This window comes from Lissotriton helveticus, chromosome 5_1 (assembly GCF_964261635.1).
Source record: "Lissotriton helveticus chromosome 5_1, aLisHel1.1, whole genome shotgun sequence".
NCBI lineage: Eukaryota > Metazoa > Chordata > Amphibia > Caudata > Salamandridae > Lissotriton > Lissotriton helveticus.
Window position 1 is genome coordinate 1,692,988,447 of NC_136065.1, and position 14,737 is coordinate 1,693,003,183.

Here is a 14,737-nt window from a genome sequence, read left to right on the forward strand (position 1 = left end):
GAAATGACCCACAGGGGGTTGATTACTCCAGAGAATTGTCTGTGGTGGAGTTAATAGTTTTCTTACCTACGGTATCTACAAGTATATCCCGTATGCTCTGGTTTTGTTAAAACACGAAAAGTGGAAGGGATCATTGTTTTGCTCCACAATTTAGTATTCTTCAGTGTTTTTTAACAATGACCTGTACTTTGTTGGTAATTAACCCTCTGTTGGTCATTTCCCCTGTGGGAATTATTTATTTATTTATTTTGAGTTTTATATAGCGCGAACATGACCCATGGGTATCAGAGCGCTTTACAGGTACAGGTCGTAAATCGTTTAAAATACAACAGATATAGCAGTAGTAGTAAACACATAGTTCCGATGCGTACCTTTCGTACCTGGTTACGACAATAACAGTAGAACCCATTAAGTGTAGTAATGTACAGCCTAAGTGCGTTCGTAACAATCTGGAAAGTTTACCCTTAAATACGCTATTGTTCTGTTGAGGCAAACCCCTATACCAGATTTAATTGGCACTAACTCCTTGATCAATGGTGAGGACTGTTATGGTGTCTCTGTGACCCTTCTTGAGTAGGATACATCCATACCTGAGAAGGACTAGGCAGGACCTCGCAACTGACCACGGTGCAGATGATGAGCAGCAGTTGTTTAGGGTAGGAATTTGCTTATTAGGAAGATCTTTGCTTCCTTCTTGAAGGTTGACGTGTTTGGAATTCTTCTAATATTTGGAGGGAGTGAGTTCCAGATTCTTGGGGCAGCTCCGGAGAATGCTCTGTCATACGTTTTCTTCTTCTGAAAGATGGGAGGTTTCAGCATCAGGTCTCTTTCACTCCGGGATGATCTACCTCCACAGGATAACTCAATTTTCTGGGCTAAGTACATTGGTGTTTTGGAGTGGAGCGCTTTGTGGGTAATGCATGCCAGTTTAAGCTGATTTCTGGCTTCATATGGTAGCCAGTTAAACGCCTTCAAGTGTGGGAAAATGTGGTCGTATTATGTTGAACCTGTAATGAGTCTTGCGGCCGCATTGAGACAGGCTTCTAGTGGTGCTGTGGAGATCTTAGGTAGTCCTGTAAATGTTGTACAGCCATATTCAATCCTTAAAATGACTAAGGACTGAACTGCCAATTTGAGGTCTGATGTAGTAATGAGTGGTTTCAATCTTCTAAGGTAGTTCAGGTGAAAACGGGCACTTTTCGCCATTAATTTGAAGTGGGCTTGTATGTCTAGGTTCTTATCGAGCGTGATTCCTAGTGATTTGGTTGAGTCAACTAGGACAGAGGTGCAATTTAGCGCCGTGATCAGTTTGGTCCACTTCTTCACATCTGAGGAGCTTTTTGGGGGGGTTAATAGGAATTCAGTTTTTTGCTCATTTAGTTTAAGATGATTGCTAATTAACCAATGTAATGACAACTTTAAGGCATTATTCATTGTCTTGATTTCCTCCAGTAAAGAGATTCTTGATGTTAATCTGAGTGCCCTCTGCATACATGTGATAGGAGATGTTGGCGTGCTGGAGAATTTCTGTAAGGGGTTCAACATATAGGTTGAATAGTGATGGAGATAATGTTGAGCCTTGTAGAACTCTAATCAAATTTGGGGATGGCTTGGACAGCGCCTGCTTGACCATGAATCTTTGCGTTCTGTTCTGTAGGATGGATTTAAACCATTTAAGCACATTTCTGGATAATGCCATTCTGTCTTCAAGACGGGCTAGTCATTTTTCATGATTTACTGTTTCAAAAGCAGAAGACAGGTCAAGAAGATCTAGTAGACATGTTTCATTGTGATCCAGTGCCTGTAGTGCATGATCCATTATATGAAGGATTAATGTTTCCGTACTGTGGCCTGGTCTGAATCCAGATTGGCAGTCGTCCAACAGACTGAATTTAGTAATGTGATGGCTCAGTTATTGTTGCACGCATTTTTCAAGTAGTTTGGCTTGTAATGGAATATTGGTCACTGGACAAAAATCATTTAGGTCTGCCGGGTCCGCTGTAGGTTTTTTTAATGATGGAGAGGACTGTTTTTAGGCTGACTGGTAAGGCGCCTTGAGACAGCGAGGCATTGAATATTGTTGTCCATATGAGGACAACAATGTGGTTGATTCTTTTCAAGCATTTTGAGAGGAGGGGATCATTGTAATGGTTATTTGGTTTTATAGTCGAGAGAGTTTTGGCAAAGGTATTCTGATCATATAACTTGAAGGCTATCCATTGTGCTTTATTTTTCGTAATAGCTTGTGCGGTGTGCATGGTAACATCATTCTGTGATAACAATGGGCTAGAGAGGTTGTCTGCTGCCATACTGAGTTCCCTTTCTAGCTCAGTTGGGTTTTTATAGATTCCTGAACAGATTTGGCCAATTTATTGGATGGTTGTGTTAACATCTCGAAGAGTTTCCGTGGTCTGTTTTTAGCATTATCCAGTTGAAAATGTAAAGAATTCCTTTTCGGATCTGAAAATACTTTTGTTGTAGTCGTTTCTAGTTTTCCTGAGAGTTTTTAGCTGGGGGATGATGGATGCTGTCTCCATTTTCTTTTTGCTAGTCTCATCCTCCGCCTTTCTTCATTTAGTGTCCCATTAAACCAGGGATTTTTATCTTTCTCTGGAATTCTTTTCAGTCTTAGTGGCATGACGGAGTTGATTATATTCACCATTGATGCTTTGTAGTGATCCATGAGTTTGCTTACGTTCATCATGTTGTTAGGCAGGTTTAAATCCTTCTCACATTGTGCCACTTTCTCAACATTTAGGTTTCGTGGCATGTCGCTTTACAATATCAACGAGGGAAGTGGACATCAAGACAGGAAAACCATGGATCCCAAAATGTAACAGTGAGAATGTAACATACCTGATCACTTGCTTATGTAGCCTATTATCCGTCGGCATGACAACCAGAAAAATTAGAGTGGGTATAGATGAACACCGTAGTACTATTTGATGCAAAAAGAACAACACTAAACTGACATGCCATAATCTGGAGGCTGATCGCAACAATAGAGATCTTTCTTGAGTGGTCCTTGAAAAAGTGGCAACAAATGTCCCAGACATAGCTACAAAAATTATTAGACATGAAAAGAGATGGGTGTACCATTTGAAAACATGTTAAGTGGGCCTGAACAACGAGATACCAGGGCTCCAACTGTGAGCGAGGGATTATACTTCCCCCAGCTGGTAGATCACAGTATATAGAAAAAGTTTAAACCATAGAGTAGACATTCTATACTACTAGAACTATGATACTACAGACAACATTGAAGTTTGTGTTCCTACTGCCTTGGTGAATAATCTTCATAGGAATGAGGTCCACCATTAGTAGGGACCCCTAGTGGATGATAACATCTAACTAATCATATGTGTACGTAGGTTGGCTCCTGGGGTTTCATACCGTACAATCCTTGAGGATTAATCTTCATAGGAATGGATAATACCTGACTAACCACAAGGGTACATACGCTAAAAACAAGAAATGTTATACCTGACAATATCATTATAGAGTTAACCATTGGTTGCAGCATAGGTAGTTTCCCTGGATCAAATGAATATCCTGAGCGTGATTCGTAATACGGTAATATCCTCATTTGAACAGGGGTGACTCGTCTGCTAAGGCAGAGGAGCATCGCACCACTGCCAGGAGAGCAAAGAAAGGAAAAAATAAAATGATAATAACGGAATGTTATTATCATTTTATTTTTTTCTCCTGCGGCAGTGCATGAGGGGGCGGGGCAGAGATGCAGGGGAGGAGTGGTAGACACTCCTGTGTGCAGTGACTGTTTGGTTGGCTCTCTCGGGCCGCCCAAAACAGTCATGTACACTCCCCTGTTCTCCATGCAGGCTGCGTTGCACTGACCCTGACCCTGAACGGAAGCAGCTGATGGCGAGTCACAGCTGATAGCTCAATGGCAACGAAAGTGCTGGGTATGGTGCATGGCGCAACAGATGCCTCGCGTACATTCTGATGGTGTCGCTGGTAATAACGATAGCTGCCGCTCACTAAACATAATTGGGCACACATGGTGGTTTATGTTTGAGCCACACTCAGAAGCAGAAGTACAATTTCCACTCAATACAGCTGAATATGATTGGGGAGAATCAGCCAACCAATCGGATAAAGGTTCAAATGTATATTTAAACTGGCTTCACAATGGATCCCACGATCATCAAGAAGGCCCAGAAGACCCAAAATTAGGGTAAGAGGATGTGAGTTGGTCTCTCAGCATGTGTGATACAGGAGTGCAGTGTCACACCCACACCGCATTCAAGTGATGCATGCGCTTGATCCTCGTACGTTAGGAGTAGGGCAATTGTTCTAAATGTTCAGTCTAGAAGTTCAATTAGTATAATTGTAATAGTAATGTCTTGTAGGTACCTAGGATCCAAAGAACAAATGGTGGCTACAAACGTCAGACCACTTAACAGTGGAATGTACATTGTTTGTATGCCACAAGAGGATCCTGTGTCCCACCCTGACAAATTCCAAGGACTCTTCTGAGCCCACAGGCAGAAATGTTGACCGTTTGAGTGGCGATGGGGTACTAGTTCCCCTATTATCCACACTGTATTTGTAATCCAACTGACACCCCTACCAGTATAACAGTTATACTGGTGTGCCACATTGTTTTTTTATTTATTTCTATTTTACAGGTCCGTACCTAGAAGTTACTCACTGACTTCAGGGTGAAGGCTCGCTATTCATCAAACCGGGTTTTTGAAGAGTGAGGGCAATACTATGATGAAGCATTACGCCTGGTGGTGTGGAGGACATCCTGTCACATTTTTGTGTATGTTTAGGAAAAGGCTGACATAACATGAGTGTAGTGCATAATGTGCTAGATTAAAATCTCAAAGGCTTTCACTCAGGTGACTTTTTCTGTGTGTAGCAGTTTGCGGCTGGAGGCCAGCTCACCCTTAAGGCCCCACAGCCTCTCGTTCCCTACTGTGGATAGTCTCCAGGGTTTTTGTGTTTTGATATATTACGGTTGCTGCCATGTTAATATGGATGCTTACAGCGGAGGCTAAAATGTCAATGAATCGAGACGACACATTCATCACTATACATTTTTTGTCTTATTGGGACCTTAGTGCTGCCATGCTTATAAATATTAGATAAAAATTGGTGATCAGATGCTATAAAAAAACACAGATTTTAGTCACATGAGAAACCACCACCTGCACAGTATTCTATAGTAGGAGTTGTATGGGTCTTAATCTAAATGAGTTTCTTATTAGTGTTTGAGCAATGAACGAAGTCCTTGCACCAGGGAGCTAGAAATACAACCCCAAAGACTATGTAGTGACTATCAGGATTGTGAGACTGTCCAGAAAACTTACAAGGGCAGGGCGGCACAGCTTCACAAAGCTGTGCAGAGGACCTTCATACCCAGAGCCAGTTTCCACACATGTTATCAGCCACTGTAGTACTGTGCCCAGTAATGAGTATGAGAAAGGATTTCTCATACTTTTAAGCCCTCATGAAGAACTTTGTTCTGAGTAAACTGTATTATTTTACCAGTCTTTTAATTGGCGTACTTCAGTGATTCCACGCCCCTTTGTTCAAAGGTTTGCCACACAAACCCTAATCACACTCGCCAGGCACACCCATTTCAGTCTACCTTAACCAAGTGAATCAACCGCCTACTAAGAACCATGGTCATCCAAGTCTTGATGACACCTTCAAAATGTTTGCAAATCTCAACCTCTCGTACAATCTCTCTCTATCACCACCTAACCTTACGCTTTACATCATCCTTTAATCCAAAGGCATCCCTGAACTCTACCTGGATTTCCCTTTTTCCTGATAATCCCCAGACTATTTGCATATATGTTTGGACGCAAAGGTCACCCAATCAAGCCCAAATATCCAAGTATCAACATGACTGCAACTCTCCCCCTACACATCCACTTCTCTTGGCACCCCTTCCTGGCACCCCTACCTACCTTCACATAATATTAGATTATCATTGTCCTGTCTCACCCAGCATGCACCACAAACTATCTCCATCTCTGAGCTCACCAAAAATTAGTAGTACTGTACTGCTTCTGTTGCACTGCAAAATTATTCCACTAGTAATGTTTCATGGCCCTCTTTCTGTCTCTTCCAAGGCACATAATTGGCCACAGAACAGGAGCGGGCACTGTAAAAGATTATGCCCAGTACTAAATACCTCTACAGTATGTGCAACTGTTTTTGTCTGGCAACTACGTCAAAGGTCTTTGACAACTCTGATCACCTTTTAGAAAGTGGATATATAATGTCTCTCAGCAATCTGGCACAAGAGTCTACTGGGTTGAGGCTTTTCCAGACATGACATGCAGCCATAACAGGGATCCCTCACAAGAACCATCTGCTGCACTGTCACTACTTAAAGCTACGTATTCACAATATGGCAAAACAGTGTAATAAGGACTTCTTTTTTAACCTTTAAGACTTAACATTACAAATATGATGCTGCATCGGGAACGGGAGTCAAAAAATGATGCAAGACCCTATTCAACCAAGCATTGGCAAAGCTAATAGGTCTCACCTATACAAGAGCTATTGTCTTTGGCAATGTGTTTTTGTCATGTTGTACACCAGGGTGGCTACTGTTCGGCATGGCTAAATGTTAGCGACGTGGAGTGGAGTAGGGGAGTAGAGTGTTGTAAAGAAGATTTGTAAGAGTGGAGTATAGAGAGTGGAGATGAGTAAAGGGGAGTAGAGTTAAGTGGTTCAGTGACAGAGTTTTGTAGAGTGGAGTGGCATAGAGCGGAGTGGGGTGGATTAGGGTGGATTGTGGTAGTGGGTTACATTGGATTGGAGTAGAGTGGATAGATTGGATTGTGGTAAGTGGGGTGGATTGAGTGGAGTGTGGTGGATTGGAGTGGGTGGACCGGATGGGGTGGATTTGATTGGAGGGGGATGTATTGAAATGGGATGAGGTGGATTGGGTTAGGGTGGATTGGATTGGAGTGGAGTGCACTGGATTGAAGTAGACTGGAGCTCAGTGGTTTGGATTATGGTAGATTGGAGTGGAGTGGGGTGAATTGAATTGGGGTGCATTGGATTGGTGTGGAGTGGATTAGATTGAAGTGAAGAGGATTAAGGTAATTTGGAGTGGGGTGGATTGTACTGTAGAGGGATGGATTAAGATGGACTAGATTGGCCCGGAGTGGGGTGGATTAAGGTGGTTTGGATTGAAGTGGGAAAGATTGGAGTGGGGGGGGTGGATTGGGGTGCGGTTGATTAGGATGGAGTGGGGTGGATTGGACTGGAGTGGGATGGGATGGGTGGATTGGGTTGGATTGGTGTGGGGTGGGTTTGAATGGAATGGGGTGGGTTGAATTGGACTGGAGTGGGGTGGGTTGGATTGGTGTGGGGTGGATTGGAGAGGAGTTGGGTGGATTGTGGTGGGTTGGACTGGGGTGGATTGGACTGGGGAAGTGGTTAGATTTGGAGCAGGGTAGATTGGACTGGGCTGGATTGGGGTGGATTGCAGTGGGGTGGAGTGGGGTGAGATGGATTGGATTTGGCTGGATTGGGGTAGACTGTATTGGTATGTGGATTAGATTGGTGTGGGGTGGGCGGGATCAGATTGGAGTGGGGTAAATTGGGATGGAGTGGGTGGACTGTTTTTGAGTGAGTTGGACTATATTGGAGTGGGGCAGATTGTTTTGGATCGGAGTGGGGCAGATTGTTTTGGTTTGGAGTGGAGCAGATTCCTATGAACAGGAGAAGGGTGGATTGTGGTGGACTGAAATAAAGTGGAGAGGATTTGATTGGGTTGGACTGCGGTGGAGTGGGTGGATTGGATTGGGGTGAGGTGGAGTGGATTGGAGTGGGGCTAGATTGTTTTGGATTGAAGTGGGGGAGATTGGAGTCAGGCAGATTGTTTTGGATAGGAGTGGGGCAGATTGGAGTAGGATGGATTGGAGTGGGGTGGATTAGAGTGGGGCAGACTCGAGTTGGGCTTACCGGAATAGGGGAAAGATTGGAATGGGACATATTGTTTTGGATTGGAGTGGGGCACATTGAAGTTATGTTATGTTAATAAATGATTTGTAAAGCGCGCTAACACCGGTTGGTTTCCTGGTGCTGGCAAAGACTGGGGATGTGGTTGACCGAGAAATTTTAGTGACATGCTTGTGTGTAGAGCCAGGTTTTTAATGCTTTCCTGAATGTCAGTAGGTCCGAGCAGGACTGAATATCCAAGGGGAAAGTGTTCCACAGATGAGGAGCCAGTGTTCCAAATCTGCAGCCACCAGAACGTTTACGTTTAAATGACGGTATCTGTAAGAGACCCAGGTGGGCAGAGCGCAAATTCCGAGACGGGACATGCTTGAAGATCAGTTTGTCGATAAACTTTGGGCTCTTACAGTGAAGGGATTTAAAAATTATGCAACCTGTCTTAAAGGTGCATCGCTGAACCACAGGGAGCCAGTGGAGTTTCATCAGTAAAGGGGTGGCCGGTTGCCATCTGTGTTGATTCAAGATCAGTCTGGCCGCATACTTCTGTACCATCTGAAGACGTTTCAGAAGGAAAAGGGGTATGCCCAGGTAGACAGAATTGACAGAGTGAAGCAAGTTGTTTTGGATTAGAGTGGGACACATTGGAATGGGGCAGATTGTTTCGGATGGAGTGGGCCAGATTGTTTTGGTTAAGTGGGGCAGATTGTTTTGGATTGGAGTGTGGTGTATTGTAGTGGGGCATATAGTTCTGGATTTGAGTGGGGCAGATTGGAGTGAGGCACACTGTTTTGGATTGGAGTGGGGCAGATTGGAATGTAGCAGATTATTATGGATTTGAGTGGGGAAGATTGTTTTGTAGTAGGGCAGACTATTTTGAATTGGATTGTTTTGGATTGGAGTGGGACAGATTGTTTTTGACTGGGGTGGGGCAAACTGGTTGGGGTGGGTTGGGGGATTGGAGTGTGGTGTGGTGAATTGGGGTGAGTGGGTTGGATTGGACTGGTTTGGGGGGTTGGCTTGAGTGGGGAGAATTGGTGTGGGGTGAGGTGCATGGATTGGAGTGGGCTAATTGGAGGGGGATATATGAGGGTGTAATGCACAATTACGTGTTAAAGCATCAGTTCCGAAATTACACATAAGAAAGAAACAATGTTGCTTTGCAATAAAATAATACTCATCTTTTGAGAACATTGCCCAAGAGCAACAACAAAAAACATGAGTGCAAAGTGAGGAAAGAAGACATGACAAGATAAAAGAAAGTTAACTCTAGAGAATAAAGCTATGCAATTTTGTTTGTCCTGCTGGGCATGTCTTCGCGAGTCACATGTCTTCTGTTTTTTCAGCACTGGAAGTTAAAAAGAACAAATTAACACTTTAATAACAGGGGGAGCATTGGGCGGGCACTGATTAAATTGAATCAATCAGTGCTTGGTCCTTGCTACACAGAAAGGAGCGGAAATTATGTTAGGTCTGCCTTGACGAATTACGAGGCTGTAAAGTAGAGTTCCACGCAAGACAACAAATGAGTAAGCAATGGGCGGGCTTCAAGCCCTTTTGGATACAAGAGTGTCCCACAAGCGAGACGCATGTGCTAGCAGCCTCGACACTAAAAAAGGCACCTATTGATCCTGAGGGCCAAAGACACGTGCTGCTGTTCAGAATAAGTGTCCTCCACAAGTATAATGGTGGCCGGCTGTTGCAATCACGTCCTACGTTTCTTAGATAATCTGTTTTTCAGCAGATTCTTCTTCTTCTTATGTTCGCCACAACTAAAGGATTAATCACCAAAAGAGATGAAAATTAACCCAACAGCATCCGGGAACCCCTCACCGCAGCAGTAAGACTGCAAGCAGCCAGGATCCTATATATGGAGGGTCTTACTTACATCAGTAACCTACAGGAAACCATCCTGGCCAATAATATCTTATAATTGCACTGAGCAGCAGTATCAGTGTAAATGAACTTCAATTCTTGTATGCTTTTTTTGTGCTCACCACATCACTGGATTCAAGCTAGCCTGGCTGATGAAGGCTGATGCCCTGAAACCGGTCCCAGGATGCTTGTTTCCGATCCAAGGAGGACCTGGCTTGGCAGTTCAGGCTGGATGTTCCCACAAGGAACAGGGTCAAGACTGATTTGCATATGGCTGGGTTCAAACTGGGGTGGTATGGTGAGCAAAGGAATGATGGATTTATCCAGATCCTTGTGACTGGGGGTGAATGTTTGCATTGTCAGCATTCCGTCCATCAACTGTTTCTTTTGCATAGTCTATGCTCTAGGGCAGCATTGAACACCAAAAGAAGAATGAGCCATGCATGCCATGGGCAAATGGGAATGAAGGATACGAGAACGACCAAGGAGCAAATAAATGGTAAGCTTATGGGCAGGCTGAAGACCACAGATGGAATATAACATGTCGCTTTGGGATAGCTGCGACCTAAAAGATAAGACTGGATATAGTCAAGCTGATCTCTGCATCCTGTTTACAGGCAGAAACTCAGAAAACCTTAAGAAAATTTAAAACAAGCACTGCAAAGCCTCTAGGTCTAGCTTTGGCTGTAGACCTTTATTCTTAGCCAATGTTCTTTTTTGTGCCTTACTTTCCTACACCAAGATGGCCACCTAATAGTGTGCATGCAATAGGGCTATATTGAAATGCATCTTGTAAAACTATTCCAAATAGAATTCCAAGAATGTAATCTGTATTAATGCTTGCATGAGCACAAGTGCCTATTCTTGCAATGGTTTTGAAAGTTCACTTCCAAATCGTCACCGCTTGTAGTGCCCACGTGGGATGCTTCATACTGCAAGCAACAGCAAGGGCCTGTATTAATATTTGGGAAGGTGGACGGCTGTCAGCCAAAATTATTTTTAAAAGGTAGAACAATTAAATCTAATGACACATGCAACCAAAATGTCCAACACATAAAATCAGTGACACATACAACAACATTAAAAGTCATACCAGATGATGATTGAGCAACGTGCTACAAGAGACATATTCTCACATCTCCATCTTGGATGTTGGTATCAGCATTAATAGTAGAATACATTACAGAGCATGTCTAGTTCTGAATTCTCATTGATGGAACCCATGGTGGTTTGGAATTATTGAGTCTGGTTTCTCTGATTACATGGGACCTGGATACGTGCACTTCTCTTACATGCATGAGAAACTAAATTCTGCTAGACATAACACTGATATCTCAACCTGTGTATGTCCAGTAACAGGGTAGACCACAACAATCTCGTTCACATGCTAGAATTAAAAAACAGATATCCAGTACCAAAGATCATTCTCATAAACCACATTCCCAAACAAGCATTTGCAATGCAATAGGTCTCGCATTTGTTAGAGTTTGAGCTATTGGCTTTGTAAATGACAATGCCTTTAATTTGTGTTTTGAAAACCTGGACGCGGTGCGTAAACACACACTTTGTTGTTGCATATGAGAAGTTTTACTGTGCTTGTGGTAAGCAAGGACTAGAAGTACAAAGTGTGTGTTTACGCATGGCTTGCAGGTTTTCAAAACATATAAATAAAAGCCAAAGGGAAAATTAGTTTAAAATGCATTCTGAGTTTAGCCTACTAATAACGATAAACAATCACTCTCATTTCAAACTGACATTCTGCGGTAAAAAAACTTCAATAAATGATAGATGAATAAGAAAAGCCTTAGACAGAACAACCTCATGTATCTAGGTTCATTTTATATGAATATAGTCTGGCAAGGGGCTGCTGCAAAGCTTCATAGTCACTTTTGTAGACAAATGCAGGCCACTTTACATATTATGCTCCTTCCCTCTTCGTCATGTCTGCGAGAGTATGTTAAAACGAGGGATTGGCTAGCTTGCGACCCGACAGTACTAAGATTATGGACTTGGGCACGTAAAAACATCAATAACGGACAAAGAACATTGGAGTGAATGTACAGGCGGTCCGTGTAAGTAGCGGGCATATGATCACCTTAACTTGGACTGTCTTAAATACTGTGGTAGTAATGGTGACTGGGTGCGGTAACAGACTCTTAAGGCCTGAATTACCGAGATATATGACAGAAGGGATGGCAATAGATGAGTAAAACACTTTAGGTGGGTTATGGAATAACACATTAGTGGATGAAGCATGCTTTAATAAAAAATTTACAGTTTTGGCTTTTGTATAGCGAGAATGTTGGTGCAAGTTATTTAAAGAGCTGGCTTCAGAAGCGGGTTGAGGGAAAATGCATGGCAAGAGGGAAGAATATGGGGCAATCAGATAAAGGAATGAAGTTGAGATAAGTGGGCTTGGAGAAAAGGTGGCTACATAAACGGGTTGGGGTTTAAGTAAGGTGGAACAGTATTAAAAACAAGTGCCGTGTGTCAGGACCCTGAACTAATTCTGACTGGCAGTGCTCGAGACGGAATGAGGCTTTTAAGATGCCAGCTACAAGAGTCTGTGGCTTGTGAAAATGCTGTTTAATGCAAGTATATAAATTATCACCTGCGCCCCATATATGATTCATCTCACACCATCTCCAGAGTTTACGAGCGACTGCAATTTTTTTGGATTGTATTTAAAAACTGCATACCAGTTGCTGTGATTATTAAAGCAACTAGTGTTGAGACCGTATGAACATAAACGTTGACCCAGCGAGGGGTGTCAAAAGGTTAATTACCATGACGTAAAAACAAATGCTTTGGGGTTGGGTAAATTAAGGAACCCGTCACAGCCGTGAAAAATTGTACTTTAGGGAGAAAGACAACTCCACCATTATTAACCAAGATGGCGGGTGTGTAGACTAGCCAGCTTGGAAGTTTGCAGTGGAAAAGGCTGGCGCTGCTGAGCTCCAGATAAAGGACGGTGGTTAGACGGGGATTAAAGATTCGGGATAAGGAGTCATACTCTTTGCCGATCGCAGACTATTTACTGCTTACCTAAAGGACTTGTGTGAGGACACATCTTTTGCAGGTGGATTGCAGGCGAATCAGTCAGCTTGCCGATACCACTGCATCCTCTGATCACAGGGAGGCAGGCGCAGCTAACCTGAATTGATAACAACGCGCCAAAGCCTTGTCGGCATCAATTGTGCATCATACTACTGGGCATTCGTTTTCTTTCTCCGCTTTTTACAGCGATGATGTGGGTGTACTGTATATACAGCAAACAGCGTAATCGCCTGGGTATCTTTTCTAATGGCCGAAGTGAAAAAACGGGAAGAAAGAGGCATGCAATAGCAACATGACACGATGGTTGAACGGAAACTGTAAATTAAAATGCATGGCTTCTCAAGATCATGTAGTAACGAAGTGGCATTTTTGAAAGTTCAACGTGAGGATTAGACATTGGACAGAGATTTGGTGTCGATGGGCATTGTGGGGATCTAGCATTTGTTGGCTGGGGCCTCATTATATAGCAAACAGATCAAATTTAACACAGCCACAGGACGAACAAAATAACAAGCAGTGACTAGCGGCGGCAGATGAAGTGATTAACACAGTCTTCCAAATTCGGCAGCTGTGGCCGTAATTCCACAACCTCGACACTTTTCATATGCATAGTGTACGTGCTGTAGCAAGACTGTTGGGAATTCAGTGCTGTTTCTGCGCTTAACTCAGAAAAGGGACCACTGATAATAACAACAAGTGGTAAACGGCTGTGGAAAATAAACAAGGAAGTAGTCCCTAAATGAATAGTTAACGATGAGCAGCGGAACTAAACTATAGTTGGTCGGTGCTGCTTCCTGCAAAACGGAAGTGACATATCGGACCACCAGCCAATCAATGAGTGAGATAAGAAGAGCAATGCCAAATGTAACCAATGGCAAGTAACAAAACAAATAGAAAGTCAATAGGTGGAGTTTCACCAATAATACTGATTACTTGATGCCTCAGAGAGGCAGCCCATGCGCTGCCTATGCGAGACCTAAAAAGGCTTCTTCTTCTGCATTGCCACCATTGTCTCTGGAAGGGTGCTCTAGGAAGCAATGTTGTCAACATCCTTTGGTGCCCTTTTGTATCAATCAAAAAGTTAGTTACCACATATATGCCAAGGACATCAAGCTCTGCTTCAAAATATAAGATTATCTTGGAAAATTATTAATTGTTTCACATGGTTCAGTCTCAATGGTCTCACCTTAATAGAAATCATGTTTCTTGGTTCAATAATGCTTCTATTTAACTGACCCCACTCCTGTGTCACACAATCAACACCAGTTCTGTAATGTTCAATCCACTTTTGATTCTGAGAGGTCATTCATCCTGAGTTCAACATAATTTCCTATCATTTATATTTCCCTGCCTCAGCCTTACCCGCGGCATCACCACTCCCTCATTCGCAACAAAACGCAATGAAAGATAGGGAGGGAGGGAGGGGGGGAGAGAGAGAGAGAGAGAGAGAGAGAGTGTGTGTGTGCCAGTCTCTCTTTTGATGTTCTGCTCACCCCTAATTATACTTACTGCTGCTTTTCCAACACCATAAGCTACGTTGAAAAAATATCGAAGTCCGCCAATGGAGGAGACGATGACAATCAGCCCTCTGCGAGCTTCCACCATTATCCGAGCTGCATACACCGAGCACAAGTAGTGTCCCCTAGATGGGAAATAAAATGAAAAGCCTGTGACCATGTGCCTGAAATGATAAGGTGAAGGAACACAAAAAGCAATGGGACAAAATGAAAACAGAGCAGCACTCTCAGGAAAACACAAAAAAGGAGGACATCTAACCATTTTTGCATATGACTTGCTCTCACAGCTTTCTTTTTGTCAAGTATATACGGGTCACTGATCAGTTTTTACTTGGAGCAGT

The 14,737-nt window shown here is 43.1% G+C and overlaps 1 protein-coding gene across 1 annotated transcript in view; it reads right to left on the reverse strand.

Annotated features, from left to right (window-relative positions):
• LOC144755742 (dehydrogenase/reductase SDR family member 1-like) overlaps positions 1-14,737 on the reverse strand; it is a 345,316-nt gene that overhangs the window by 119,124 nt on the left and 211,455 nt on the right. The window contains exon 5 of the mRNA XM_078644947.1: positions 14,389-14,521. Coding sequence (XP_078501073.1) covers positions 14,389-14,521 — 133 coding nt within the window. The remainder of the gene's footprint in view (positions 1-14,388; positions 14,522-14,737) is intronic.